A 26938-nucleotide genomic window follows, 5' to 3' on the forward strand; every position below is an offset into this window, starting at 1 on the left:
TGTCTCTTGGTTTTGTGGAAAAGGCTTCACGGGTCTTTTCTGGCTGTGCAAAAATTGATAAACCTGTACGATTCTGCCCGTGCACTGTTCTCTGTGCATATTATAATAAAATTGCTTTAAAAAAGCATTTGGGGGAGCATAAAGTCATTAGGGAGAAAAACAATCTACTGGTGGAAAAAGACTTCAGGATACTCAGGAAAATGGAAGAGATTTCAAAAAGGGTCCCAAGGCAAGACATTGTGGGGACGAAAGGGCAGTTCTGCCGGCCTTGGTGATGGGAAGCCTCTGGGGTGGAGCTCATTGGAATTTCTCGGGGTTTAGTCTCTGGGTAGGCCCAGGAATAAAGTGAAAAACAGACCAGGAGCCAGGAAGGAGGGGAGCTGTGAGCTCAGGGACTGACGGGATCTGTGTCTGGGGGTTGGAATTGTACTGGGAAGATTCCTGGGGACGTCCTGTCCTAGACTTTAGAGGGGAAGATCTGAAGTCGGGTGAAAGACTGACAGGAGTTCTTAGAGTTTCTAGAAAGAAAGATGGCTTGAGAAGGTAACAGATTCTAGACATAAAATTTCACATGAACTAACTCTGGGTAAATGGATATAAATATGAATGAAATGAGAAAGAAGCAAACGGTGACCCCTGTTCCAATAATAAATTAAGGGGCACAGTCTCTACAGGAAACTCGACCGGATGCTCGTGAGCACAGATACTTGAAGGGATTTCACCTTTGGGTTGTCTGGGAGGAGATGTCGCAGAAGGGAACGGACTTCTAGAATATTCTGGAATCATCCAGAAAACCTAGAAGAAAAGAACCAGGGGAACTTTGACGAAAACCATCCAGAGTGATGCTTTTCCCATAGGATACGTGTGGTTCAGAGCTGGTGGATCCCAGGGGGGTCACAGGCCCGGGACTTGACAAGGACAGGACGCAGGACGGGTTTAGTCAACAGATATTTGCTGCGTTTCTTCCAGCAGCCTTGACGGGCCCGCGATCCTCCAGCTGCTGCAGGTGGCTGGGCATGAAGGAATCCATGATCATTAATCCAGTGGGCTCATGGCTGCTGCTGGTGACACAGTTGTACCAGCAGGTGCAGGACAGGACGGGGGCTGTTACTGTGGGAGGAGACAGCGAGAGAGACTCAGGACAGCTTCTCCACAGCAGGAACTTCCTAATCTGCCTTGTTTTAAATGAGCCACGAATGTCAGCTTCTGTTTTGCTTTGTTAATCAACCAACAGGAAAAAAAAAAAAAAAAGATCTAAGTGGTCAGACCACATCGAAGTACCGAGCTCACGTCGGGCCAGCCGTCTCGACCAGGATACCCTGCTTACCCAGGTTGCAAGGCCACTAAAAGTAGGGGTCTTGGTTACCCCCATTTTGCAGATGAAGAAAACTGAGTCCTGGAGGGAGAGAGGTGAGTCTCCCGAGCTCGTACAGCTGGGAAATGGCGGAGCCGGACTCGGACGCTACTGCTCAGACTCCAGGGGCAGCCAAGGTTCTGGTGACCTCACCGTGGGGAGGTGGCAGGACAGGGGCTGCAGATGGGGGTGGGGGGGGGGCAGAGGGAGAGACCCAGGAGATTGGAGCTGGGACAGGGAGTTATTTAATGCACAGCTTCCACACTCTCAGCGAGATCAATAAAAGGGGCCCTTGGAGGGTTCTCTGGGACTCTCCGGTTCTAGGTAAGTGGTCCCCACTTTTGGAATTTCTTGGACCTGGGGGCGGGGGGGGCATCTATTGGTTTACGTTGTTTTGCTGCCTCCACCCAAGAGACGGATCCTGCTCTCCTGGTTGGCCCGAGTCCTGCCTCTGCTAGGGCAGGAAGCCAGCGCCTTTATCAAAACCCCCCTCCATCGGCCGGACGCCCGGGGACCAAGCCCTCCTCCTCCTCCTTGGGAAAGCCGAGCCTTCAGGAAATGGCCTTGTGCCGAAAACCCCCAGACCCCTAACCAAGTCTGCGTGTCCTGTCATCCACAGCTGGGGACGTCCTCGCCACCCGCTGCGTTGGGTTGCAGACATCACCTGGACCCTTGAGTCCCCCATCTTGTTTAGTGACCTATTGACCCAAAGTCCACGGTTAGCAGACAGATGCCCGTCACCACGCAGGGCAGACAGAGAAACGGACACTCGTGAAACCAGGAGGCCGTGGGGCTGGGCGGGAGCTGGGAGGCTGCTTTCCCTTGGGGACCTTGTGGGGACTCACTTGGCTTCTTTTTTCCTCCTTTGAAACAGAGGAAATCGTTGCAATAATTAAGCTAAAAGAAGCAGAGGAGCAACTAGCAGGTGTCATAATAGGCGGCGGTGACCGGGGAGAGAGGGAGAGGGAGAGAGAGTTACTTAATTCACAGCTTCTAAGCGCCCGGAGAGGCTACCTTTTTTTTAGGGGTGGGGGGGGTAGAAAAAAAAATCAGTGGGTCAGAGCTTAGATTCAGGGTGAATCTATTAACTTGATATTTACCCAAATTGTTCAAGCCAATTAAGCTGTTTTGATGATCAACATCTCGGCCTCGCTCGCCCAGAACCTCATCCCTCCTGAGCCGGGCCTCACATCCTCTCTGTTATCTTGCTTGGTCTTGGCAGCATATTGACCCGGGATCCAAATATGCTTTTTCTTAGAAAGGTGGCTCTAATTAGCAGCGGTTTATAAATCTTCATGGAAATGAGCATCACTTAGAACGATGAGTCTGAGCCGCACACGGGACTTTTTTTTCCCCCCCCTCTGTTCTCTCTCTCTCATCCCTTGCTGTATTTCTCTGCCAGAAACTCGATAGCATATTTTAGCAAGAGCTCAAGTGAATGCAAATGTCCTCGTCTGTGGTCACGGGCACCATCACGTTCTTGTTTGCATTGCCGACAGCGAACATTGGCCCTTCCCTTTTTCTGCCGGAATTTTTTTTGTGACAGGCTCTTCAAAAACTGCTCCCCAGAAGCCCCATTTGGACAGATCCTGGTCTTACTGTCCCTTGTCACAGTGACCTGCAAGGCTTGTCTTCTTCACTCAGGCTACCCGTAGCGGTTGGGTCCTAGATTCAAATCCCGACACCACTGATGGCTTCCCCGGGAGGTTTGACCACCTCTCCGAAGCTCACTGTGGTCATCTCTTCAGACAGGGGTTAAGATGGCACCTGTTCTACATGCTGACGCACAGATGCTCAGAAAAGTGGCAGCTGTGACTTTGCTCTCGAGAGTCACTGGGTAACCAGAGAGCCCAGGAATGTGCAGAGAGCCTTTCCTGCTTCTGCAGATGAAGACGAAGAGATCAGAGAGGTTAAGTGGGTTGTCCAAAGGTAAACAGTCAAGTAGTAGGAGATCTGGGAACCAGGCCTCCTAACCCAGGGCGATACCTGCCCCATCACCATTGGGAGCTCTAGGAACCTCTTACCATGGAAAACCAATCAGGATTGGGCTATTTCTGAGGAGATATGGAGAGGGAGCTCTAACCTAGTCCCTTCCTAGGTCCCACCTGGACCATAGGCTCCTCTTCAGGTCCCAAGCTTAGATGCTAATGAACTGCCTATGAGACAAGTCAACCCTAGAGATGGAACCAGTCATCCAAGTCTTAACTGTGCCCCTACTGTGTGACACTAGGGTTACCGCAACCATCAAAGCTGACATGTTTCTTGTCTTTTAAGGAAGCTTCCAGTTTGCAAAGGAAGACGATTGTGAGGGCGAATTTCAAGGCTCCAGGAAGCACGTGAGGTGGCTCGGGAGGTGGTGTTCAGGGAAGGCTTTGCTAAGGAAGCCACAGTTAACACTGGGGGTGGGGGTGGGGGTACCAGTCCCAGGAGGACGAGGAAGATGAAGCTCAATGTCTATGGAAAACCCAGTTTGGCCCCCGAGGAGGGCTGGGGCTGGAGGACCTGGCTGGGGGCAGACTGTGCAGAGCCTTGTGAGTCCCACTTGTTCTCATGTTGGGGACACTGGTGTGGGGGAGCCCTGGAGTGCTTCTACCCAGGAAGGACAAGGTAGGAAGACAGAGGGTCGGTAAGGGGCGCTGGGAGGGCTGACGGGACCGTCCAGAGAAGAGGCGATGGTGTTGGGGACCAGGCGGTCACCTCACGAGGGAGGCAGGACACCTCCCTCAGGTGCCTGATTGGACCCAGGGGCGACAGAGAGGGGAAGAGCAGAGGCCCACACTGGGTGCAGGAGAGCGTCACCTGTTTAGATGGGGAAAGGTACTCAGGACCTCAGGGCTCCTGCGCTAGTGGCTCTCAGCCAGGGGTTATTTGACCTGCCGAGGGCAATTTTTGAGACATCTTTGGTTGCCACACGGGAGGGACCGCATCCCGGGAGGCTGCCTACCTCCCATCAATGCAGAGAACTGCCCATGGGGTCCCTAGTGCCTTGCTGAAACCCCACCGCTGTAAAGAAGAATCCCATTCGACTTTTGCAATTACGTAACCCTTTGACGGGAATCAAAGGCGCAAAGTCCGCCCTACTCTGACAGCTCTCTGGGAGGGAAACGTGGGCCACTCTGAATGTGTGCATAGATCTATTTATATATATATAGAGAGAGAATGAATGACAAGATTGACCTGCTGGGCTCTGTTGGGGGGATGCACCTGTCACATCCCAGGTACCCGGGAAGAACTTGTTCCTGGGAGGAGAAAGGTAATAGCTCCCTCTCCCTCTCCACCTCCAGGGTGGGTTCCAGCTTTGGCTCAGCCTCTCGTCCCACCCTGTCTGTCTCCAGCCAGCGTTCAAGATTCACATCCGACGGCTTCCCTGGACGCCTCTTGCCGGGACTGAACTTGTCCCCACCTCTAAGCTCCTGAAAGTAGTTGGCTCTCTGTATCTGTGGGTTCTGCATCCACGGGCTCAGCCAGCCGTGGATAAAGCATCTTTGAAAAAAAATCGAGCGTGTTCTGAACATGTAGAGAATTCTTTCTTGTCATCAGCCCCTGAATAGGACGGTTAACAGCGGTGTGCAGAGCTCTGAGGTCGCGTTGATTAATACAAACCATCTAGAGAGTATCTCAAGTGCGTAGGTTCTGTGTAAATCCTGTGCCACTCTTTGGTGGGACCTGAACATCAGCAGAGCTTGGTGTCCATAGGGGGTCGTGGAATCCATCCCTTAGGGACACTGAGGGATGACTGCCCATTCTTTGCTTTATCTGAGGGGGGGCGTACCAGGGATCGAACTCAGGGGCACTCAACCCCCGAGCCCCATCCCCAGCCCTATTTTGTGTTTTATGTAGAGACAGGGTCTCACTGAGTTGCTCAGGGCCTCACTAAATTGCTGAGGCTGCCTTTGAACTCGCGATCCTCCTGCCTCAGCCTCCCGCTGGGACTACAGGCATGTGCCACGGTGCCCGGCTGCTCTTTCTTTTTGGTGCATTTCGTTTGCCCTCCTAATTTCATAGCTCCTTATTAATATTCTCTCCAACACAACTGTGGGTTCCTTGGGAGAAGAGGCCAGAGTTGGTTCTGTTGGTGCCTTCGTAACATCTGTCACGTGGAGGGAGACAATATACACACTTCAGGAGATGCTCCTGACCACGTACCAGTCTACAATGGGGGGGATTCTCCGTCTCCCTGCGGCTGAGCTGCGGTTCACTGTGGGACTCTGACCGCCCTGCTCCTGTCCCAGAGACCATCCCCGCCACGTGGCCTCCCCTCTTAGCAAAATCCAGAAACCCGGAGGCACCTCCAGGCTTGCAGAGAGATCACCACACACGCCCGTGTTGGAGTCAAAGCTAGCGATGGCATAAAATCCCAAGGTGGGCAGAAACAACCTTCTATCAAGATTGAGCCCCGCAAGAAATGTCCTCCGCAGAGTTTGAAAACAGGAACGTAGAAGCGAAGACGCCACCAACTTGTGATAGAAGGGATCCCATTACTGGAGATCGTGATTTTTGGATTTAGCTGTCAGAACGATCTCCGAGAAAAATACGTTGGTGTGTTCAGCCGAGAAAGGTTTAATTGGCTTCTGTCAGGTTTCATGGGAGTGCGGCTCGCCACTGCACCCCCATGGATTCTTGCAGACTTTGAGTTTTGCAGCTGAAGGCAGCACCTTGGGAGGAGGTGCGGGTCTCCCCCTCTGGTAGTGCAAAGGCTGGTCCACCCGAGTTCCTCCGGCCCTCTGTGTTTTCCAGGGTCCAGAATGGTGACCCATGAGTGTGCCTTCATGCCCTTCTGTACCCCCCACACCTACAAGAAGGCTTGGACCTCTGTAAACATTAGCTGAATGAATCCCCCCGACCTTCTGATGGGTTTTCTATGGGACCACTGTGGACAAATGTCCCTGGCATTCCCAATCGGTGGTTGCACTGGGTAGGCAATAGGGATGTCTTTCTTCTTGGGGTTCATCTTCATCAGTGTGTGTGGTTTGGGACACCCCCCAGGGTTTGAATTTTTGTGAAATCATTTGTTCATCAAATATTCATCTCCAATGCTACCACCTCTCCTTCGCCCCGGATTTCTACACTTATGTGAGATACACACTTTCTCAGTCATTCTTGCAGCTAAAAAAGGCTTGCGACACTGTTTTGGCAAATGAGACATAAGAGGAAAGGTTTTGCTTGCTTCCTAAAAGACACAGACGCAGCTCTTAATTCTCCACTTTTCTCCTTTTCTATAGAAGGTGGATGTGATGCCAGGAGCTGGGGAAGCCACTTTGTAACCATGAAGGAAGAGACCCTCCAGCCCTGACATTAGTGAGCTCTTGAAACAACACTGGCACCCTCTACCTCTGGATCTCTTATAGGAGAAAGATGAATTCATATTAATGTCAGTGTTCTCCAGTTTTTTCTCTTATCTGCAACTAGAAATTTTTCTAACGGCTGCGTCGTATTTCCGTTTACGCTTCCTATCTTTTGGTTTTCAATGGAATTCAAATTTGAATGATGGGGATGTGCTGGCACTTAAATCCAAGGGACCCAAACCATGCTCAGGGGCACCCAGTTTCCTATTGATTTATTTATATGATTAGGTATGCACCTATTTATTTTTATTTATTTATGTTTTTGAGGTTTGGGTGCTCTATTTTTACTATTTTTTTTTAAGACAAAGTTTTGCTGAGTTGCCCAGCCTGCCTGCCCTTGAACGTGCGATTCTCCGGCCTCAGCCTCCCAGATAACCTTAACCTCCTGAGTGCACTAGTGAACCCCGCTGTCCCCTTTTCCATAACAGGGGTTTCTCAATGGGTCAGACATTCTCTCCTGCAAGGTACCTCGTTCTGCTGCAAGGAACCCAATTTAGATTCCTGGCCCCTGCTTCTTCCTTTCTGCCCCCAAGTTGGGACACGGCCTCGCTGTCATGTGAGGACTCAGCCTGTCCTGGTTGACTGGGTCTTCAGAATGGTGGTGGCCGAGCTCCAAGGGGGACAGCACAAGTGTAATAATGACCACAATCACTACTTACTGGGGACCGACCATATATTGGGGATTGGGCTCAGTATTGCACATGCACTATCTCACATATTTGTGTGACTTCAAAGGCAGCGTTTCTAAGTCGCATCCACCAGGGCCCGTGATCTGTTTCTGCCCTCTCCTCCCTCCCTGAGCAGCTGCCTGTTTGCAGAAGGGCCTGGGCCAGCACACAGAGTGTCTGTCGCTCTTCCTGTGCTGGGAGGTGATGAACGGCTTCTTGCCTGCACCCTGATTTATCACAGACGGAAGCCGCCTGTCACATGGGCCTGCAATTAGACACAGCAAGATTCGCTAAGGCAAGCGTTAGGCCACAGAGGGAAAGGAAATAAATAGACCTTTGAGTTCTGCCGCTGGCAAAACAATGCAGCCAGAGGAGCCTCTGGAGAAAGAAAAGGAGCCACTGCTATTGTTCCGGTGTAAGGTGCGTCCTCAGAACAGGTCCAGCCAGTTTGGGAGTCTTCAGAATTCAATCTCAAGTGGCTGTTGGAGGTTTTATTTTCTCAGGGTAATCAGTGAGTGATTCAGTGCAGGGCAGGGGGTGGTCTCCATGGTTAGAGTGCAAAGAGGTCAAAGCTCAGCTCGGGGCTCACTTCTGACAAAGACCCCATGGCTCACTCCCCAGGGACCAGCCTTCGTCTCTTTAGGCTGCAATTCCTTCCACCTGGACAGGGAAGAAAATCATTGCACGTTTTCGGTGGACGCATGTGGTTGCGCTGGGCGTCCAGGTGTTCCTTGCTGGGGAAAGTCTTTCTAAAAGGTGTTGATTTTCCTTTTGGGGTTCGGGTTGGCTCAGCTGGGTGCAGAGCAAGATTCTCCTGGCGCAGAGGCTCCCTCGTCATTTGGGGGGAGCGGAGAAAAGACAGGTCTGTGTCTTCTGCATACCTGGGGTTCTGTCTGCTTTGTCCCCTGCTCCCCAGCCCTGCCCACTCACTTCTCAGCAGAAAACTAGACCCTGGTGCCCTGCAAGCGTCTGTCTCCCCAGGTGCAAGACCACACCAGCTTCATCATGGAGCTTGTTAACAGGATGAAAGGACCGACCGTGTCATGGTGGCTAAGCTATAATTCACCTCTTCTAACATGCACATCCCTCCCCACCCATGTTTTAATGTCTCTGAAACCAGGACACATCTTATCCTCTCATTGAAACCTAACCAAGATGCATCTTAAAATGGCACACCGGCCCCGCAGAGGAGGAAATCCAGGCTGACCGCAAGAGGTCATGCAACCCAGTAAGCGGCAGAGTTGGGGTTCAGATCCACATGGTTTGCTGAAGAATCCCTACTTTGAGTTACCCAGCTAGAATATGAGCAGAACCCCCCGAACCGGGAAGTCTTAGGATCTGCCCAAATTAGGGGGTGCTTCCTTCTCTCTGGATTTTTAATGACACGGTTTCTGAGAGACCGAGCCTGCCTCAGGGATCCCACGCCTTTTTAGATTTTGGCCAATAGCTTCCCATTCTAGAACGTGGGAGAGGTGTTCTTCATTCCCCCACCCCCTTCCTAACTTTATCCAAGATGAAAATTGTGGGTTCACAGTCATCCCCCCCACACACACACACAGCAGCCTGCTCCTCCCTCCACCCGGTCTGTGGCTAATCCCATTAGACTTCTCTTTTGCTTCTGTGGGAAACAAAGCCCAAAGGGATTCCTTAAACAGATTAGGGAGCACAACACGGGGGGGGGGGGCAGGCTGGAAGGTTTCTTCCACAGAAGACCTTCAAGTGGGGGATTTGCATATTTATGTGTCTTCTGCCTGGGAGGAGAAAACCCAACAGCACAAACACAGGACCACAAGAAGACCTCCAAGGGCTGCCCCCCATTAGTTAGGATCTGCAAAGCTCGTCCCTGGGAGGAGGAGAAAGGTCTAGACTCAGAGGGCTTCAGGGTTACCCCAAGACTTGCCCCCCCCCATAGGAGCTAATGCCCTGGACCCTAGGGCCACGCAGCGGGGGTGGGGGGCAGCCACACCTTCCTCCTCTGCGATGCCAGATCTCTCCTAGAGTGCTCCCCTCGGACACCTACCTGGCTGCCTGGCATTTTTTTTTTACTCTTTAGGTACTTTTCCTCTGCTCCAAACAAACCTGGAAACTCCTGGATCACGCCCTGCAGCTTCTCCCAGTATCCCCTGTGGTGCCCAATGGATGGTGAAATAGAGAGGGGGCGGAACTCTGGAGCAAGAAAGATCTGCTCCTGGAAGCCTTCGAGAATGTACCTCATGCACCTAAGCCAAGGTCAGCCACAGCAGCTCCCGACCAAACATCATCCTCTGGGGCACAACTGTCATTATCATTGGCTTTACTTGCCCCAGATGACCAACCCACCCGCTGTCTACAGGGTTTCTTGTGATTTGTCCCTTTCTAGTTAACCCATCTTAGGTTAATCAGTGCCTTCTGATCTAAGACAGAGGGTCTGTGTGCCATTCTGACCTCAGTATCTTGCCTAGGCACCTGTCTTCTCTCCTCCCCAAATAGCACGCACGCAGGCACAAGCGCACACACGAGTCTTGAGCTAGCTATTCTTTTCTTTGCTCCCATGAGACCCTAGGCTATTTCCCTACCTCTTCACTATTCACCTTGCATTATAATCGCCTGCCTCTTCCCTCCTCCACTCCCCACCCAAACATATGCCCTCTCAGCAGTGAGATTCTTGGAAGAGAGTTTGTAGCACATAACAGGGGTTCAATGCATCTTTGCTGAATGAACCGGGTATCCATACAATTAAAATCTTAGCAGCATTTATTGGGTCAGGAATTGTCCTAAGGGCTGGTGGCCTACATTGAGTCACTGGATGCTTACAGCAATCTCATGCAGAGGGACTGCAATATCCCCATTTTGCAGAGAAGTTCTGTCACTTGTCCAAGGCCATGGGGATGCTAAGTTGCAGATCCAGGGCAAACCCAGCCTGTTCCTGTCAGCTGTCCCTGCTCCGATCTCCCGGCTGCTACTGAAACCCCCAACTGGCTCTTCACTCTCTTGCCCTGATGGCTGTCCTGGGAAGTTCAGTCCCCAAGGGGGCCATTTTGGATCAAACACACCTCTGTGCAGCATTTAGAGATGAAAGGAGATTCGCAAAGCTGCCTCCTGAAGCCGGATCTCACCAAGACGGCTGAGCAAGAGGAGTGCACAATGGTGTGTCCATCTTCCAAGAAGAACAGCTAGAGGACACTTGGGGCCACGTGCAAAGCACTGGTGAGCTCCCCTGTGTGACTCCCTGCAGGCCGACCTTCCTGGGCCACGATTCTGAGCCACAGTGTGCATGCCCCTGTGGATAGACCAGAGTGGACCAGCATCGCTCCTCTACCCAATGTGGCTGATTCATGACTACGTAGGGGCTTGAGGGTTCCAACCCAAGGCACACTTATAAATTTGGCCTACCCAGTTACGATCACTTCAAAACAGAAACCCTTGCCAAATTTTCTTTATCACTCAAATCGACAACCCCATGTACACAGGAGCAAGCATAAGCATCACGCTAGTCAATTTCCATATCTGATTGTGTTCAGTTCTTCAGCTATTTCTGCCTCGTCCCTGTTCTCCTTTTGTAGACAGGAGCAAAGAAAGGCTAAGGGACATTCAGCAACTTGTCCAATGTCACCCAGAGAACGAGTAGTAAGCCCAGCCTCCAAACCCCCAAGTTTGACACCCTGCAGCCTCAACCCTGAGAGAGGATGAGCACATCTCCCGAGCCCAGCGGATCTCTGGGAATCAGTTCTGCGACGGCAAACCTACCATTCATCTTAATTTTTTTCTGATGTTCTACGGTGTCACTGCCAATTTACTCCATCATTTTGGAATTACTGGCTAATAGGATGTCCCAGGGAACTGTTCTGACTCGTGTTTTCATTGTCTGGGAGAAACCAACCATTGAATGGCGACAGGGATGTGTCTGGACAATTGAATCCCACCAAGACTCTTCTCCCTTCTCCCCTCCCTCCTGGGTCTGTGGCGAACACCTACTTCTCTTTGTTTTAAAAGACACGTTTGGTTTGGACAGAACGGGGAGACCTACCTGCGTCAGAGGGTCTGAGTCATAACAGGTCCACACGGCCCCCGAGCTGGGGGAACTCTGAATCTTTTTGGTGGCTGGCACCTTGGTCATCTTGGAAATCTCTCAGGCTTTTCCAGAATCTTCTACTTTTCCAGGAGTTCCAGAAATTCCTCCCTGACTCCCAAGTTCCAGCTACACAGAACCTCCCCAGAAGGGTTTCTGTGCGAGGAGGAATGGGAAAACAAGTCACCCGAGTGTCCCACAAACAGGATAAGGAAGTCCCGAGGCGACGAAATCAGGCTAAGGTGGAATTCTTTACTTTTCAGAAAGTTACAAACTTTTATAAACTTCCCCCCATCTTCAGAAGCGTATCTCTTTCCCTCCGATAAGCAAAATAGAATATAAAGTGAAGAAAATAAAACTCCATCAACAAAATCCCCATCCTGCAGCCACAGTCCAAGAACCCAGGTGGCCCCAGCGCGGGGCTCAGCCCAGCCGTGGTCAGGCAGGGTAAGAGGCGCAGCCGCCAACAGTCAGGTGCGGCCCCTCGGTTGCCAGGCAACGGGACGCCAGGCGGGGCCGCCTCATTGGCTGGGGCTGGAGGGGGCGGGGTCGCCGACTCCTGGCAGCTGCACACTGGCTCTGAGCAGGTAGCTGGCTGGCTGGAGAGCCACGTTCTCTAAGGTCTACGTTTCCCCTCTTAGATCTAAGTATCCTGATTCTTTTCCTCCACCATACTACACGTCTCCTCCCTTTGACCTTTGCTTCATCCTGCTACTTACCCCAGAGTGGTTCCTTGTGCCTTGATGGTGTGTGTGTGTGTGTGTGTGTGTGTGTGTGTGTGTGTGTGTGTTGCACAACGTGTGCCTTAGGCAATTCTTAACCCAGAATGCCTAATTCTCCCCTTTTTCCTGCCTGAGAAACTTCTGCTCATCCTTCAAAGCCCTTATACAGGTATACATTCACGCACACACACGTACATATAAACACACGTGTGTATTATGAAATAATTGTCTCTGAACGTGCTAGACCCTGTTCTAAGTGTTTTATGTTGCAATGTCAACAGAATTCTCACAGCATTCCACCTAGGAAGCTGTTATATTACCCTGTTTTACAGACTAAGCAACTGAGGCACAGAGACATTAAGTGACACGCTGAAGGTCACACAGCATGGATCCGAGCTGGGATTCAAGATCAAAACTGTTTGATTCTAAAACCCCAATTCTTAACAACTTATCTGCATGACCTGGGGCAAGGTCCCTATATATAGAGAGAGCTTGGCTTCCATATCTTTGAAATAGAGATAACAGATTTACTATAGGTTGTTAAGGATTAAAGTAGATAATATATATATAAAAGCTGAGCATATGAGAAGTCTTGGTTGAGAGTACTGCTATTATTTCCTGACATCCTTCCTCTAGGAAGAATTAGGCATTCTGACTGTGCTGGGCTCATTTCATAGCAGATATTAATACTAACAATATTTATGGATTGCTTACTCTGTGCTAGGTACTGGACTAAGCACTTTACATACATTAATTCAATTAATCCCCCAATAACCCTGTGAGGTAGGTTCCCAGGCTATAAAAAAAAAATTATTGCACATTTGTTATTTGCATGCCTTATCCTTGGCATTACTTTACCCTGAATCAGTCGAGTTCCTGGTTTCTGCCTAAACCTTGAGCTGCTGAGGATTATGATATCATCATGGGCTTATCTTCCCCAAAAGATGACACTCCACACGGAATGCAAAATGCCTGACTATGCGGCTCCGGGTGTGGATGGCTGGAAGTCATTATTTCCTCCCCGTTGTCGGCAGACTGCATCTGACCTCCTCTTTCATGGGAAGTTCGGGTTCTGTTTCCTCTATGGGAACAGCATTAAGCAACCAGCAAGCGCTTTCAGAACAATGCAGATAAACAGAACTGTGTTTAGAGGATGGGGCTGGGGGCGAGAAAACAGAGTGGGAAATGTTCAGCTCTGAGCCCAGGCTGCCTTGGCAAAGAGGGACTCAACGAGTTCCATCTGAGCCCAAGGTGTGGGAAGAGGGCTTTGGCTCTATACAGCAGAGCATCATTTTAAAAGTCGTGAGCTCTGGAGTCAGCCTGACTTAGCCACCGAGCAGCCTCCATGGTCACTAGCCTCAAAGGACTAGGCTGAAATCTAGATGGGACCTTCTGTGCAAAGTACCGTGGCTGGCACAGAGGAGGTGCTCAGGGAACGTCAGCTCCTATGTCCTTTGTTATTACTCACCTGCCAAAGCCAGGTGAGAACTGGAAGAAGGAAGGCTTCTCAAATTCTGACCTGTCATTTAATGGTTAGAAGAACTGGGTCAAGTCACTTCTCCAAGCCTCCATTTTATTATGGATAGGAAGTTCATGTGCAGGGATGGTCAGGCCCGTCCATCTTATGCCTACCCCTGGGAGTAACAAGTAGAATGACAAGTGTACAGAGCTTGTTTGGCAGAAAGGGCTCAGTGGGTGCTATTTCCTTCTTCTGTCTACAAAGGGGTGTGTTCCCTCGGGAGGGAATGAGCTCCCCAGCACCGGTGGCATTCAACTAAGGACTCTCTGGTTTCTCGATGGGTGGAAGAGGCCCCAGTGATCACTTGGTGGTGACTATATGACATTTAAGGTCCTTTCCAAACAGAACTTGGGAGACAATATAGAGTCCTAGTTCAGCTGGCGATTAAATCTCAACGTGGCCCATGACCAGCTGCGTGACTTTGCCCAAATGATGTCTCCTCGCAAAGCTTGTGTTTTCTCATTACAGAAAGGAGATTAAAAAAATAGGACTATGTAAAAATGGTGTGACATACACACAACATTTCGCACAGTACCTGACACATCATAAAAGACATGGTAAATGATAGCTCTTGCTAGGCTATGATCATAAGAACTAAATATTTTCTAGATCAGTCTAGTACTTTGGGGGAAAAACTTGTTAATGAGGAATAGCCCCCCAACCCTGGGGACTCATGGCACCTCCCAGTCTAGTTGCTGGATGAACACACACACACACACACACACACCTTAACAGGGACATTTTGATTGATTGAGCTCCTTCAGTAGAAGACCCCAGATGTGCGCTATCGTTTGGATATGATTTGAGTGCATCCCCAGAGTCACATGTGTTGGGAGTTTGATCCTCAGTGTGGCAATGTAAAGGGGTGGCTGTCCCTTTAAGAGGCGGGGCCTAGTGGAAGGTCATTAGGTCACTGAGGTGCTGCCCTCAGAAGGATTTAATGTGGTTCTTGTGGGTTGTTGGTTGGTTCTTGTGAGAGATCTCACATCCGATTTCTCCCTCACCCATGCTCTCCTGCATGATGCCTTCGCCATAATGTGATGCAGCCAGGGGGTTCCCTCAGCAGAATCCACGCCATGCTGTTTGGACGTCCAGATTCTGAGTCTGTGAGCCGAGTAAACTTCATTTCTTTCTAAGTCCCTCAGCCTCAGGTATTCTGTTATAGCAATGGAAATGGGCTAATACAATAGGCAAGAGTATTAGGGGGCATAATACAAAGAGGAGGGGCAGGGATAGGCGTGGAGAGTCGGGTGATGGGAGGACGGAAGGGGGGATTGGAAGAGAGGAGTCACACATGATGATCCAGCTCTGAGAAAGTCTCAGCCAGGCTGATGGGGAGGCCCTGATTCAAAGTAGGCCTCTAGACGAATCTCTCCTGGCTCTAGGCCCCCACGGTGCCCACTCGTTGGCTGGGAGCGTCTGGGTGTGGGATGCATGACCCATGGAATCTAAGCCTGGAGTATGGATTCAAAGACACAGCGCCTGTCCATCAGCCGTGCTCCCTGCAGACCCTCCTGGAGGGACGTGGAAGCCTCCGCAGGCCCTGGAGGCTTGGCGAGTGGTGTGATCCAGTCTTCAATCCCGAGGATTCTGAGCCCTTCCGTTAATACGCTCTCCTTTTGGTCTCAGGTTGCCACATGTGTCATTCTCTGCTTAACATTGCTGGGGAGAGTTCTGGGGACACAGCTGGATCACACACGTTCATCATGGATTCCTTCCTGTCCACCCCCCCACCAACTGCATAACTGTCAATCGGGGTCAAATCTTCCTGACAAAGTGGTCACTCCTTTTCTCTTCTGCTAGTCCCCAGACACACAGCATCCAGGTGCCCTGTAGCAACGATAGCTGTAGTCAGAAAGAGCCATGCTTTGTCCCCTGGCAAAAATGAGACCATTTGGGGGAACTGGACTCTCACCTCGCAGAGCTCAGAGGTGCAGAAATTGGAAGTCCCTCAGGGGGTTATTGGATGTGAAGGGTGGAGAGACCTCTCTGTTTCTCTGCCTTGGCTTCTGTGTGGGAGGGATGCAATGACACTGATGGGGTTCATAGCAATTGCAAAGCATCCTTGTTGGGGTTCCACTCTGCCTTCCACAGACTGGTCCAGAATCTATGGCACCAGCTGCCTTTGGGTGCTGGGGTCTGTGTGATGACTGGATCCCATGCCAACGTGAAGTAGGTCCTACAGCTGAGTTTCCGTGGGCATTGACAACATAACGGTAGCAGGTGGGGTTGGGACCGGATCCCTTCCCCCTCAACACTCAGTTCCCAAGAAGCACTTTTTGCTACCATTTTGCCTGAAATCTCCCACTGGCTGTAGCAGATGTTCCTAAACTTTCTTAGCTCATGGTGCCTTTTGCTTCTCAATAAACTTTTAATGGCATCTCTAAGCCAAAGGAAATATCTTGAGAAGCCCACTTATTCAGTAGTTTGGCCCATGCAACTGAGTACGTATTTAGATCTTAAAGATGTCGTCGCCATTTGATAAAATACAACACGTTCCTGGAAAGAAAACAGTATTTGCATTTGATTCTTAAATAGCCACAGTTGCTTTCCAACGGGACGGGTGTTCCTGGTGGGCACTGCACAACTTCTCAAACTTTGGAATCAAGTTTTTGGACACTGTCACCTTCACTCTCGATGGCACATTGACTTTAAATTTTTTTTTTAACTTTGTTTATTTTGATGCAGTGCTGAGGACTGAACCTGTGCCTCACACGTGCTAGGCAAGTACTCTGTCACAGAGCCCCAGCCCAGCACATTGGCTTTTGCACAATTGTCACAGTAACACCCCCAAATTCAGCTTTATAATGATAGAATATTATGGAAGGAATTTTATGTCATCTGCTGCTGAAATTGAGTGTATTAGTCAGGGAGGACAATCCTGCAAACTACCAGAGACCAGGCAGCTTAAATAACAGAGATGTAATTTCTCATCATTTGGGGACTAGAAGTCTGAGATCAAGGCACTCCCCGGCCTTGGTTTGTCCTGAGATGTCTCTCTTTAAGTTGCAGATGGCCACCTTCTCCCTGTGTCCTTTCGAGGTTTACCCTCTGTGTGTTTTCGTTCAAGTTTCTTAAAAAGACACCAGTCATAGAGATTAGGGTCCACCTTGGTGACCTTGTTTTAACTTAATCACCTCCATAAAGACCCCAGATTCAAGTAGGGTCACCTTCTGAGGTAGAAGGGGGTTAAGACTTCAAGATACGAATTGGAGGGTGGTGGGGTCCTAGCTCAGCCCACAAGCACGGAGCTGCCTTGAGTCATGGTCCCTGTGGATTTAACAGGTGTGCCTGGGCCTCCCTGGAACCTGGGTTTCTCCCAGACTCTTCTGTGAGATGGCCCAGTTTTGCTTTCCTGGATGTTTTGAATTTTTCCCTTCTTACTCTCCACATCCCTCAAACACTGAGAGGCCAACGTGTTTTCAGATATGCAAATACATTCCCCAGCAGTGAAATATTTGACAACTGAGATAGGAAGTGATCCTTTAATTCTTAATTCCTGGTTGATTTATGCAAAATGTGAACTGAGGGGTGTGGAGCAACAGGCACCCTCTCCTCCCAATTTGCCAGAAAGAGAAGCATCGGAAGGGATTAAAAATAGACGGATCAAGTGGAAGAAAGATTTTGGAATGTGTCAGACGCCAGCTGGGGTAGCTGAAGTGAAATCTCAAAACCTGGTAAACACTTGAGTTTCCGTCAGTAATACATATGTTTGGCATTAAAAATCTATTGGAGAAAGTCATCAGTTTTTGAATATCCTTAATATGCTTTTCTGCATTGCATCTAGCCTGCCCGAGAACCCCTTCTGGATATTTTTTATGGAAATGTCAGCAGTTGAGTTACAAATAATGGGGCCCAGGGCAAGACTAAAACTGTGTGTGTGTGGGGGGGGGTCCCTTGACACCTGGTAGCTGGCAATCTATTGATGAATTGCTTCCAGGACTAAATGCCACTGGATAATATGTATTTGTACCACCTCCGTGGATTCTAGGACTTCATTAGGATGAAGAAGGCTCACTACTGCATGCTACCTTGACCCCCAGGGGTTCTCTAGCCCCCCTTATATCCCATTTCTGCTCTCTTCTCCAAAATGCAATCCAAGGGGGAAAGAGAATTTGGATCTTTGCAAAAGAAAAGAAGAGCACAGAATGTTATCTTGTCTCCTCCTCTTTCTTTTCTACTTTGTTGCAACTGGTCCAGGAGCAGGGGAGAAAATCAAGCCCCCTGGGAATATTCTTGGGGAATTTCACCTCCTAGAATGGGGGTCCAAGCCCCCTCCAAGGGCAGTGTCTCCATGTTTCCCTGCCACAGTTGCTGTGCCCTAGGAGGCGGGCCAGACTGGAGCTGGGGAACTCTGAATCCCATATTACGAGGGAAGAAGCAGAGGCAAGCTTAGATGTTAGCAATTGGTTCGCGGTGGAGATTGTCTGGGAAGCATTTCTTTTTAAATCCCAAATTCAGGGATGTATTTCAGCACCGTCACACTATTGTAATGCTCTCTCACTGCACAGGGTGCGTGTGCGCGCGCCTGTGTTGGTGTTGAGTTCAGCAGAACAGCGTGGAGTTACCTCCGCACACTGTCCAGACAGTAAGACAACTGAAGATTCCCAAGCTCCTGCAAGGAGACGGACCGCCCCAGCCTTCTGGAGGAAGCCTGTCCTTGAGCCTCCAAATAAGACGTCTCAGGCCCCCATTTCAGCTGGGAAGGACCCCCCTTCCATTTCCTAGTCCTTACATGCTCTGGCCTGCTTCCCACGGTGGTCAGTAGAGTTATCGTCTCGAGAAAGTCATGTTCAAGTTCTCAGTGACAGCAGTTGTGCATGTCCTCTAGTTTGGCAGTGGGATCCTTGCAGATGGCCAGGTGAGCTTTTGCTGGAATGCGGTGGACGCTGATGAAGTGACTTGTGTCCTTTCAAGGAGCGGGAGATGGAGACACAGACACGTGCATGGCGGGAGAGGTCAGACCCACAGGCCTACAAGTCAGGGAACCCGGGGAGTTGGGAAGAGGGGAGGCAGGAGCCTCCTCCCCAGGAGCCTTCACCCAATGCTTGGGCTCAGCCTTGGTTTTGGACTTCCAGTTCCAGAACAGAGACAGTAAGAACCTGTTGTTCAAATCCGTGCAGTTCGTAGTAATTGGTGACAGCCGCCCCAGGAACCAATGTTCCTCCAATCTTGTTGGTAGCTTCATTTTTCTCTCCATTTCAAGTTATTAACGCCCTCGAAATGCTACTTCTCGGAGGCCGTGCAGAGGAGGATTTCACTGGAGGTTTGGGACAACCTAGGAAGACTACATTTCTACAGAGCCAGTGGCCTAAAATTAAAAATTAGCCATCATCAAATTTTCAGTTAAATAAAAGTGAAGTTCTCCAGCGATTGGAACACACAGGTCGGGTAGGGATCCCTGGCACCTGTCCTGTTTGTAAGTTATTTTTTTCCCCATAATAAGTATAAACATCTTCCTTTTTTTATAGATGCCTGTATTTATTTGTTTATTTAGGTACCTGGGATTGAACCCAGGGGTGCTTAAACACTGAGCCATATCCCCAGCCTCCTTTTTTAGATTTTATTTAGAGACAGGGTCTCACTGAGTTGCTTAGAGCCTCCCTAAATTGCAGAGGCTGGCCTTGAACTCATGATCCTCCTGTCTCAGCCTCCCGAGCTGCTGGGATTACAGGTTCTGCGCCAATATGCCCATCATAAATGCATTTTAAAACGTGGTTTCAAAATGAGTGTTTGCTAGAAGAGAGTTCCAGTGTATGGTTCTATACAGTTTGTTTAACCAGTTCCTTGTTGTTAGACAGAAGATAGTCTATTCTCATCCTGACTTTACTGCTGGGCGCATCTTGAAGGGACAATGCTGCCGTGCATGTTGTAGAGTCTGGAGATCAACTTCTGCTAGTGACCACGGCTCATGGTGGAGGCCTCGTGCCAGGACATACAGCTAAGACCTTGCCTGGGGACATCAGTTGCGTTTCCTATGGAGCAGCCACACCTCCACTGGGGAACTGTTCCCACCTTAGTTCACTCATGGAATTCTTGTGAGGGTCACAGGAGTGAGCTTATCACCCAAGCCTGGGTGGTTGAAAACCTCATTTCCTTCTGATAACAGTGATTAGGTCAGAGGGAAGGACATTGCTAGGTTAGGGTGTGCGTCCCCTGCCCAATTCCTGTGTTGGAAGCATTCACGGTCCTCGGTGTGGGGACCTTGAGGAAGAGGGACCTTACAGAGGTCCAGCCTAGTGGAGGTCCTTCAGCCACCGGGCACTGCCCTCAGAAGAGATTATGGTAGTTTTTAATGGAATCTGTGTTAATTCGCACATTTCTATAAAAGTGAGCCTGACCTTGATCACTCTCTGGCTTCCTGTCTTGTGCTCTGATCTCTTGGTCCCATATTTATGTACCATCAACCTTGAGGTCCCCACCCAAGCCGAGCTGATGCCCTTGCCATGCCCTTGGACCTCCCGAACTGTGAGCTACATAAACCTCTTTTCCTTCAAAGGATACCCTGCCTCAGGCATTTCGTTATAGTAATGAAAAACTGACTAATATAGATGCCATCCAAACTGGGTCAAATCAGAATTGTTACTTGGAATTTTGTTTGTTCGCTTTGTTTCTGTTTTGTTCTGTTTTTGTTGAACATTCAAGGAAAGGCAACTTCCATGTAGGCCACGGAGCTAGAAGGATATGAACTGTGCTCTGTTCGAGGGCATTCTTTTGTGCCACAGGGAGAAGTCTTTCTGTAGGAGAAGAAAGTCAGACCCACTCAGAGAGAAGCAGAGTGAGGAGAGAGATTGAGTGCTGATGAAATCTGCTGTTGTGCCTGTCTCCAGGTGGGCTCCAGGCGAGCATGATCCCAAAACTTCCATTTCCATGAGTCCCTGGGTGCCATTTTGGAATTGTTGAGACTGTGGTTGTTTTACTCTCTTCCGTAAAACAATTTGTGTTGAGACTTTGTAATCTGCATGGGAGAGAGTTGGCGAGTTTAACTCTTTTCTACCCAAAGAGTCGTTTCCTTTTCCAGTCTCCCCACATCCTGTTTGGCTCTTACAAATATACTCTCCCATAAGAGCCAGCCGCCTGGACGGCAGAATCCCAAGAGCGGTATTGGGCGGGTGGGGAGTGCTTCCAGCTGACAGGTAGTGGAGTAGGGGGAAAGATTTCAGCCAAACAGAGCTGAGTTCAAATCCTGGTTTGTGATCACAAATATTAACAACGTGACCTTGAGCAATTTTCTTAAATAAGCATCAATTTCTTCGTTATGAAGAATGAATATCAAATACCTATCCAATTCATAGGGTCACTGTGAGGCTAAATGACATGATTATCCATCTGTCTGTCTGCCCGTACATCTGTCTCCATCTATGATATAAACATGTTAGTACATAGGATAGGTACAGAACCTAATATGAAGTAGGCACAAAATAAACCCTAACTATCATTATTAGTTCCCAAGTCCTTTGTCCCCTGAAAGGGCCTAGTCTCTCTTTCCTCTCTCCCCCACTTCCTTCCTTGATTTTTTTTTCCTTCCAGTTAGAATCCACTAACAGGACTATACTCTAAGAATCATCCAAACGGAGAACAGATCAACTTTGGCAAAGACCAAAATCCAGCTTTAATTCAGCTCAATCTCTGATTGGATTAAGGCAATCTTCCTTTCTGTAGTTGATGTCAGAAATCCAAAGTATTTATTTGAAAGGTGATAATACTAATCAGGACTTTGAAATATATATATATGGGATCTGTGTCCCATATATCACACATATTCTCACACACAGCATTTGACAATCCATCCAAAATTCCAGGACCCAAGGAAATAGGCCCAGATAACAAAAAAACAAGAGAAACAAGAGATAATAGAAGCAGACCCAAGATACAGACTAAAAACAATAGTGGTGACAAATATATTCAAGAAAATATGTATTTCTATGTTATTAAGTTCACTCATCTTTCTCTTTTTGATGGTTATTAATCTATCCAGTGTATTTTTCACCTTAAGAGGTGCAATTTGAATCTCTGAAAAACTTCTGCATCTCTATGTAACATGATCAATCTTTCATACAGCTACTCTGTAACCATCTTAAGGTCCCTGTCTATTACAAATTCTCCTCTCTGCGTCAGTTTCAGTGGATTGATTTTCCAAGGGGTCATATTCTCCTAATTTTTTTTTTTTTGATGGAATATCAGACACTGTGACCTTTACCTTGTTAGTGCGGGCTATTTTTGTTTTCTACTGGACATGCTCATGAATTTTGTTCTGAGACAGAGTTAAGTTTTATCCCTGCAAGTCTTGCTTTTAAGCCTGGTTAGGCAGACTTAATTTGGCAGTAATCTTGTCCAACTGCTGAGATAAACGCTTCTGAGTACTCAGACTGGATGTCATGTACATTTGGAGCTGTTCTAGTCAAGTTGCAATAAACTGCCCCGGTGGGAGATGTGAATATAGCTCCCTCTATTTCTTTATTATGATTATTTTTCAATTCTTGGGATTGAACATAGGGCCTCACAGATGCTAAGCAAGTGGTCTACCACTGAGCTTACACCCCCAGCTCTTTTTATTTTTTTTGGGGGGGGGGACAGGGCCTCACTCAGTTGACCAAATTGACCTCAAACTTGTGGTCCTCCTGCCTCAGCCTCCCGAGTGGCTGGGATGACAGGCACGTGCTCCCTCTGATTCTTTCAGGGTTCCATCCCAGCCCCGGCTGCTTGCCTCACACCCATGCACTGGTTAGCACCCAGATGGACTCTTGGGAGGAACCTTCAGAAGATCCCCTGAGCTCTTCTGCGGTCGGACTCCATCTTTTTTAGGCTGCTTTCTGATATTCTCAACGTCTTGCCTCTTTCATCTTCCTCTTCTCAGCCTGGAGATGGCCCTTCCCTTTTCCTGTGCTCCATTTGGGGAAACCCTCTCCATCCCATGAACTGGGGCTCATCTTGCCGGGTTCTTTCCCATCTCTCAGGGATTAGTGTTCTTCCTTGGCTGAGGTGCAGGGGCTCCCGGGCCTTTGTGGCACACGCACACACACACAACGGACACCAAAACATCACATTTGCTCAAGAAGAACAAGAAGAGAGATTATCTTTGGGAAAGCGAGGGGAATGGTAGCCGGGAGGAGCCCCCTCCCCCCGCCCAGGGTTTGTGGCACTGAGAACGTCAATCTCCAGATCACAGTGGGGACTCTTGGGGTGCCTTCACTGGTCCTGAGCCTTTGATGTGGTTCTTTAGGATTTGTATCCTCTTGCGCTCCATTTCAATAAATAAGTCCATTTTAAAGATGTATTGAAGGTATTAAAATACAACAAATGTCAACATTTGTTATCGAGGCCGGATCTTCAGATTCATACCAAGATCCAGTATTCCAAGGGATCTGGGGTCAGAGCTGGGTTCAAATCCAGTGCCCACATTTGCTCCATACAGATCCCCGAACTCTCTCATCATTTCTCCAAACCTCTTTTCCTCTTCTCAGAAACAGATGCACGGCGAAGACCTATCCCACAGGGTGGGTGTGAGGATGAGATGACACATGGCGTGTGAAAAGGTGACAGCCACATGGTAGGTTATAAGTAGGTTATCTTTGCAACTTAATATCTATTAGTAGGAAATTGGTTAAATAAGTTGTTATATGCTGATACAGAATACTACTCCCTTGTCAAAGTAAGATTGAGGTCAGGCGATAGGTACTGGTACGACGTGACAGAGATGTCACTTTCTGGTTTTGGTGCTGGGGATGGAACCCAGGGGTGCTTAACCACTGAGCCACATCCCCAGCCCCTTTTAATTTTTTATTTAGAGACAGGGTCTCACTGAGTTGCTTGAGGGCCTTGCTAAATTGCTGAGGCTGGCTTTGGACTCGCGATTAGAAAGATGCACAGGAAACTGCCCGTGGTCTCCCTGCAGTTAGGAAACACACTGGGGAGGGATAGGGATGGGAGGTGGCGGGTTCAAAGCCACACAGTGGGAGGAGGGAGGGTTTCCGTGTAAATGGTATGGAGCAGTGGGATGGGAGAAGGTGGAGTAAACCAGGGGTGGATTCAGCAAGGCTGTGACCGTTCCTAATCCTATGGGAATGCAGGACAGAGCAGAGGCTGGTCCTGTGAAGGAGAAAGAGGCTGTTGAGGGGCCTCCTGGGGAGAAGCAGGGCTCCGGAGGTCCAGGCAGTCCCAGGCAGCCCCTTAGGAAGGATGGGGGTGGGGAATAACGCCTTGTTCTTCTCCTCCAATGACCTGCCTGTGCCTCCCCTGGCTCCACCCACTTAGAAGCCAGAGGACACCGGAGGCTGGTGGGTGCTACGAGGATGGAGGCTGCTTCCTGGATGATGGGAATCCAGCCAGCAGAGAACTTTGAACTGTTGGAATGTTTTCCTCATCACGTGTAAACATTATTTTAAAAACTCACAAATCAAAATAAGTCAGAGGCGGGGTGCCGTGGTGCACGCCTGTAAACCCCAGCAGCTTGGGAGGCTGAGGCAGGAGGATAGCAAGTTCAAAGCCAGCCTCAGCAACAGCGAGGTGCTAAGCAACTCAGTGAGACCCTATTTCACAATAAAATACAAAATAGGGCTGGGGATGGGGCTCAGTGGTCGGGTGCCCTTGAGTTCAATCCCTGATATCTCCCCCAAAACAGAAGTAAAATAAGCACCAATTTCCTCCCTTGTTTTGCACCTGGGAGCTAAGAAATGACGATTTTTTTTTTTATTAATCTAAAAAGAATAAGGAAGATCAAGTGGCCTTCTGCTCCAGGCGGCAGAGCTTGGCCACAACCGTGTTCTACTGCAGAGGGCTGCGCATTCTAGGTGCGGAGGCCAGGTGGGGAGGCTGGGACTTCATATTTGTGGCTCTGCCCCCAATGAACCCGAGCTACATTTTCTCCCTGCTTTTCTGAAAAAGCGACAGGTAAGAATTCAGTTGCCTACTCGTTGCCCTTCACCTCTCTCTCTCTCCACTCCGTCCCTATTTCCCCCTTCTAATTTCTTTTTATAACTTCCAGTTTTGAACTTGGAACTCATCGGGGGTCTGCAGGGCAACATTTCTGCTCTCTCCTTGTTGTCTGGACTGGATGGGGCGGCCTGATTTTTAAATTTCCTTTATACCATCCTTGGAGGGACTCTGGCTGCCTCCTGCCTCTGGCTTTGTCCTCTGCCACCTGTTCAAGGTCACCCTCCGTGGCACACCCCCGTTTCCTGTCTAGCCATCACCTGCCTTCTGGCACTTGGGTAGAAACTGTCTCTTTCTCTGAGCTTCGGTTGACACGTCTTCCTCAATAAATTATGCTCTTTCAAACAGATGTTGAAGATTGTGACACTTGGAATATACAATGGCTGCATTCAAACCTATACCTTCATCAGACAGGAGCTCAAAGACAGAGCTTGCCCAGGCGGAAAGACCCGATGCAAAAGACCGCCCTGACCCCCATCCCCTGCCCACCCTGCTGCGCCCAGCCCTTCTTCCCCAGGATTCTATTTTCCGGATTTTTCAAGTTTTGTTTGCAAATTTCTTGCTCCCACTGAAGAATCATGGAATTAAATCCCAGTTTTGCCTCTTGCCTTTACATTGGTTATGGGGAAACTTGTAAAATAGCAGAGAGTCAGCAAGCAACAACAGAGAGAGAACATCAAAGACTATTTACAAACCCACGCTGTGGTTTGGAGGTGGTTGGTAACCCCCGTGTTCCTGCCTTGGAGCTTTGGTCTCTCCTGTGCAAGGCTGAGGTGGTTAAGTCCTTGCCCTCAGAGAAGATGAAGACAGCTCTTGGAGGATCCTGGTTAGTTTCCCTAAGGGTGCATTGCTGTCAAAGAATAAGCCTGAGCCCAGAATCTCTTGCCCCTGTGTGTTGCACAAGTTCCAGTCATTGCTGTTGGAAAATGGTGGAGGCAAATGGAAATGCTCCTATTAAGATCAGGGAGGTCCCATGGGAACAGGTTGGGCCCTTGACTTAATATGACTGTGTCCCCACCCAGGATGTGAGGTTGGCAAAGTGGGTCAGGCCCTCACCCAGAGATGGTACCCTGCTGTTTGAACTTTCCGCCTCTGATGTGGCCAGCTACATAAACCTTTTTTTAAAATAAAGCGTTCAGCCTCCGGTATTTTGTCACAGCAATGGAAATAGACTAATACAATTGGTACTATTAATATTTGGGCATACTTCTTAGGTATTTTTCTTAGAAGGTTTCCAGAAGTATACTTACCTTTCAAAATAAAAATATGGTTTAAAAAGATTTTGCCTGTAGAAGTAAAACATGTCTTTTTTGAAAATTAGATAATACAAAAAGTATACACATGAAAATGAAAAATACCATAATTTTCCCTGCCCAGGCATAATAATTCAGTTTCTTTTGGGATATACATAATTCCACATTTTTCCAGATATATCTACACCTATATCTATACTTATACTGATCGGATCCTTTCTGTTCTTTTAAACACAAGTTAAATATATTAATTTTTAACTTTCTATTATTTTTCCCTTTAGTGAGTGCTGATTTGCACCACTGGATTTCAAAGTTTTTATAGCGTAACACACACTGAGAAACACATTTTCAACTGTGATCCAGCACAGTGGAGATACAGCACATATATATTTATAAGTTAAATAAAAGTTTCATAAACCAATACTCACCTCCATTATGTATGATATAGTCTATTATTTTGTATTTTATTTTCTTTCATTTAAAAAAAAATAAAGATGCCAGTTATGACCCAGTAAATTGATTTTAAGGCCCACTAATGGGTTTTGACTTGCATTTTGAAAAACATGCTCCTAAGCCCCTGTTTCAATGGCTTTGTTGTATTGCCAACTGCACAGTTTTTAAGTTGGGTGCAATGGAGGAGGGGGTCTTGTCCTGCCTCTTCATCACATATGCAGAGGAGTGAAAATGTATTCTCTCCATCGCTGCTAACAGAATTCCCCTGAGGGAGAGAATTGTCTTTGTTTAGGGAAATACCTTCCTAAAGGCCTTTTGGGAGGGAGTTGCTGAACCTGTCCCTGCAGGAGTCAACAGGAACCTGGAATTCAGGCCCTAGAGACAAATGGCGGAGGGGGGGGGCAGGCAGAACTTGCCAGAAGGAGATGAACAAGAACCCCTGCTGTTGAACGCCTGTCATTTGCACAGTTGTGCTACACATTCCTCTACCTGCTCAGCGAGGATTAAAATGGGTCCCTTTCAAGTGTGAACAGCAGCCCTCAAATTGGATTAAGGAAAAAGGAGCTGGGAGTGTTCATAAACTCATGAATCTGCATACATCCAGCGTGGCTGGATCCAGGGCCTTCAATAATGAAAGTCCTTGA

The 26938-nt window shown here is 48.7% G+C and overlaps 1 protein-coding gene and 1 long non-coding RNA gene across 2 annotated transcripts in view; one reads left to right on the forward strand and one right to left on the reverse strand.

The window, feature by feature from the left end:
* The window catches only part of Ccdc60 (coiled-coil domain containing 60), a 135919-nt gene extending 124069 nt beyond the window's left edge, over positions 1–11850 (reverse strand). The window contains exon 1 of the mRNA XM_078039040.1: positions 11374–11850. Coding sequence (XP_077895166.1) covers positions 11374–11463 — 90 coding nt within the window. The 5' untranslated portion in view covers positions 11464–11850. The remainder of the gene's footprint in view (positions 1–11373) is intronic.
* LOC144375195 (uncharacterized) lies at positions 9410–25719 on the forward strand. The gene is made up of 3 exons (XR_013434684.1): positions 9410–9596; positions 23121–23206; positions 24362–25719. It is a non-coding gene; the product is annotated as an uncharacterized LOC144375195 (long non-coding RNA).
* The last annotated feature ends 1219 nt before the right edge of the window (positions 25720–26938 follow it).

The sequence above is a fragment of the Ictidomys tridecemlineatus genome, chromosome 2 (genome assembly GCF_052094955.1).
Source record: "Ictidomys tridecemlineatus isolate mIctTri1 chromosome 2, mIctTri1.hap1, whole genome shotgun sequence".
Classification (NCBI taxonomy): domain Eukaryota; kingdom Metazoa; phylum Chordata; class Mammalia; order Rodentia; family Sciuridae; genus Ictidomys; species Ictidomys tridecemlineatus.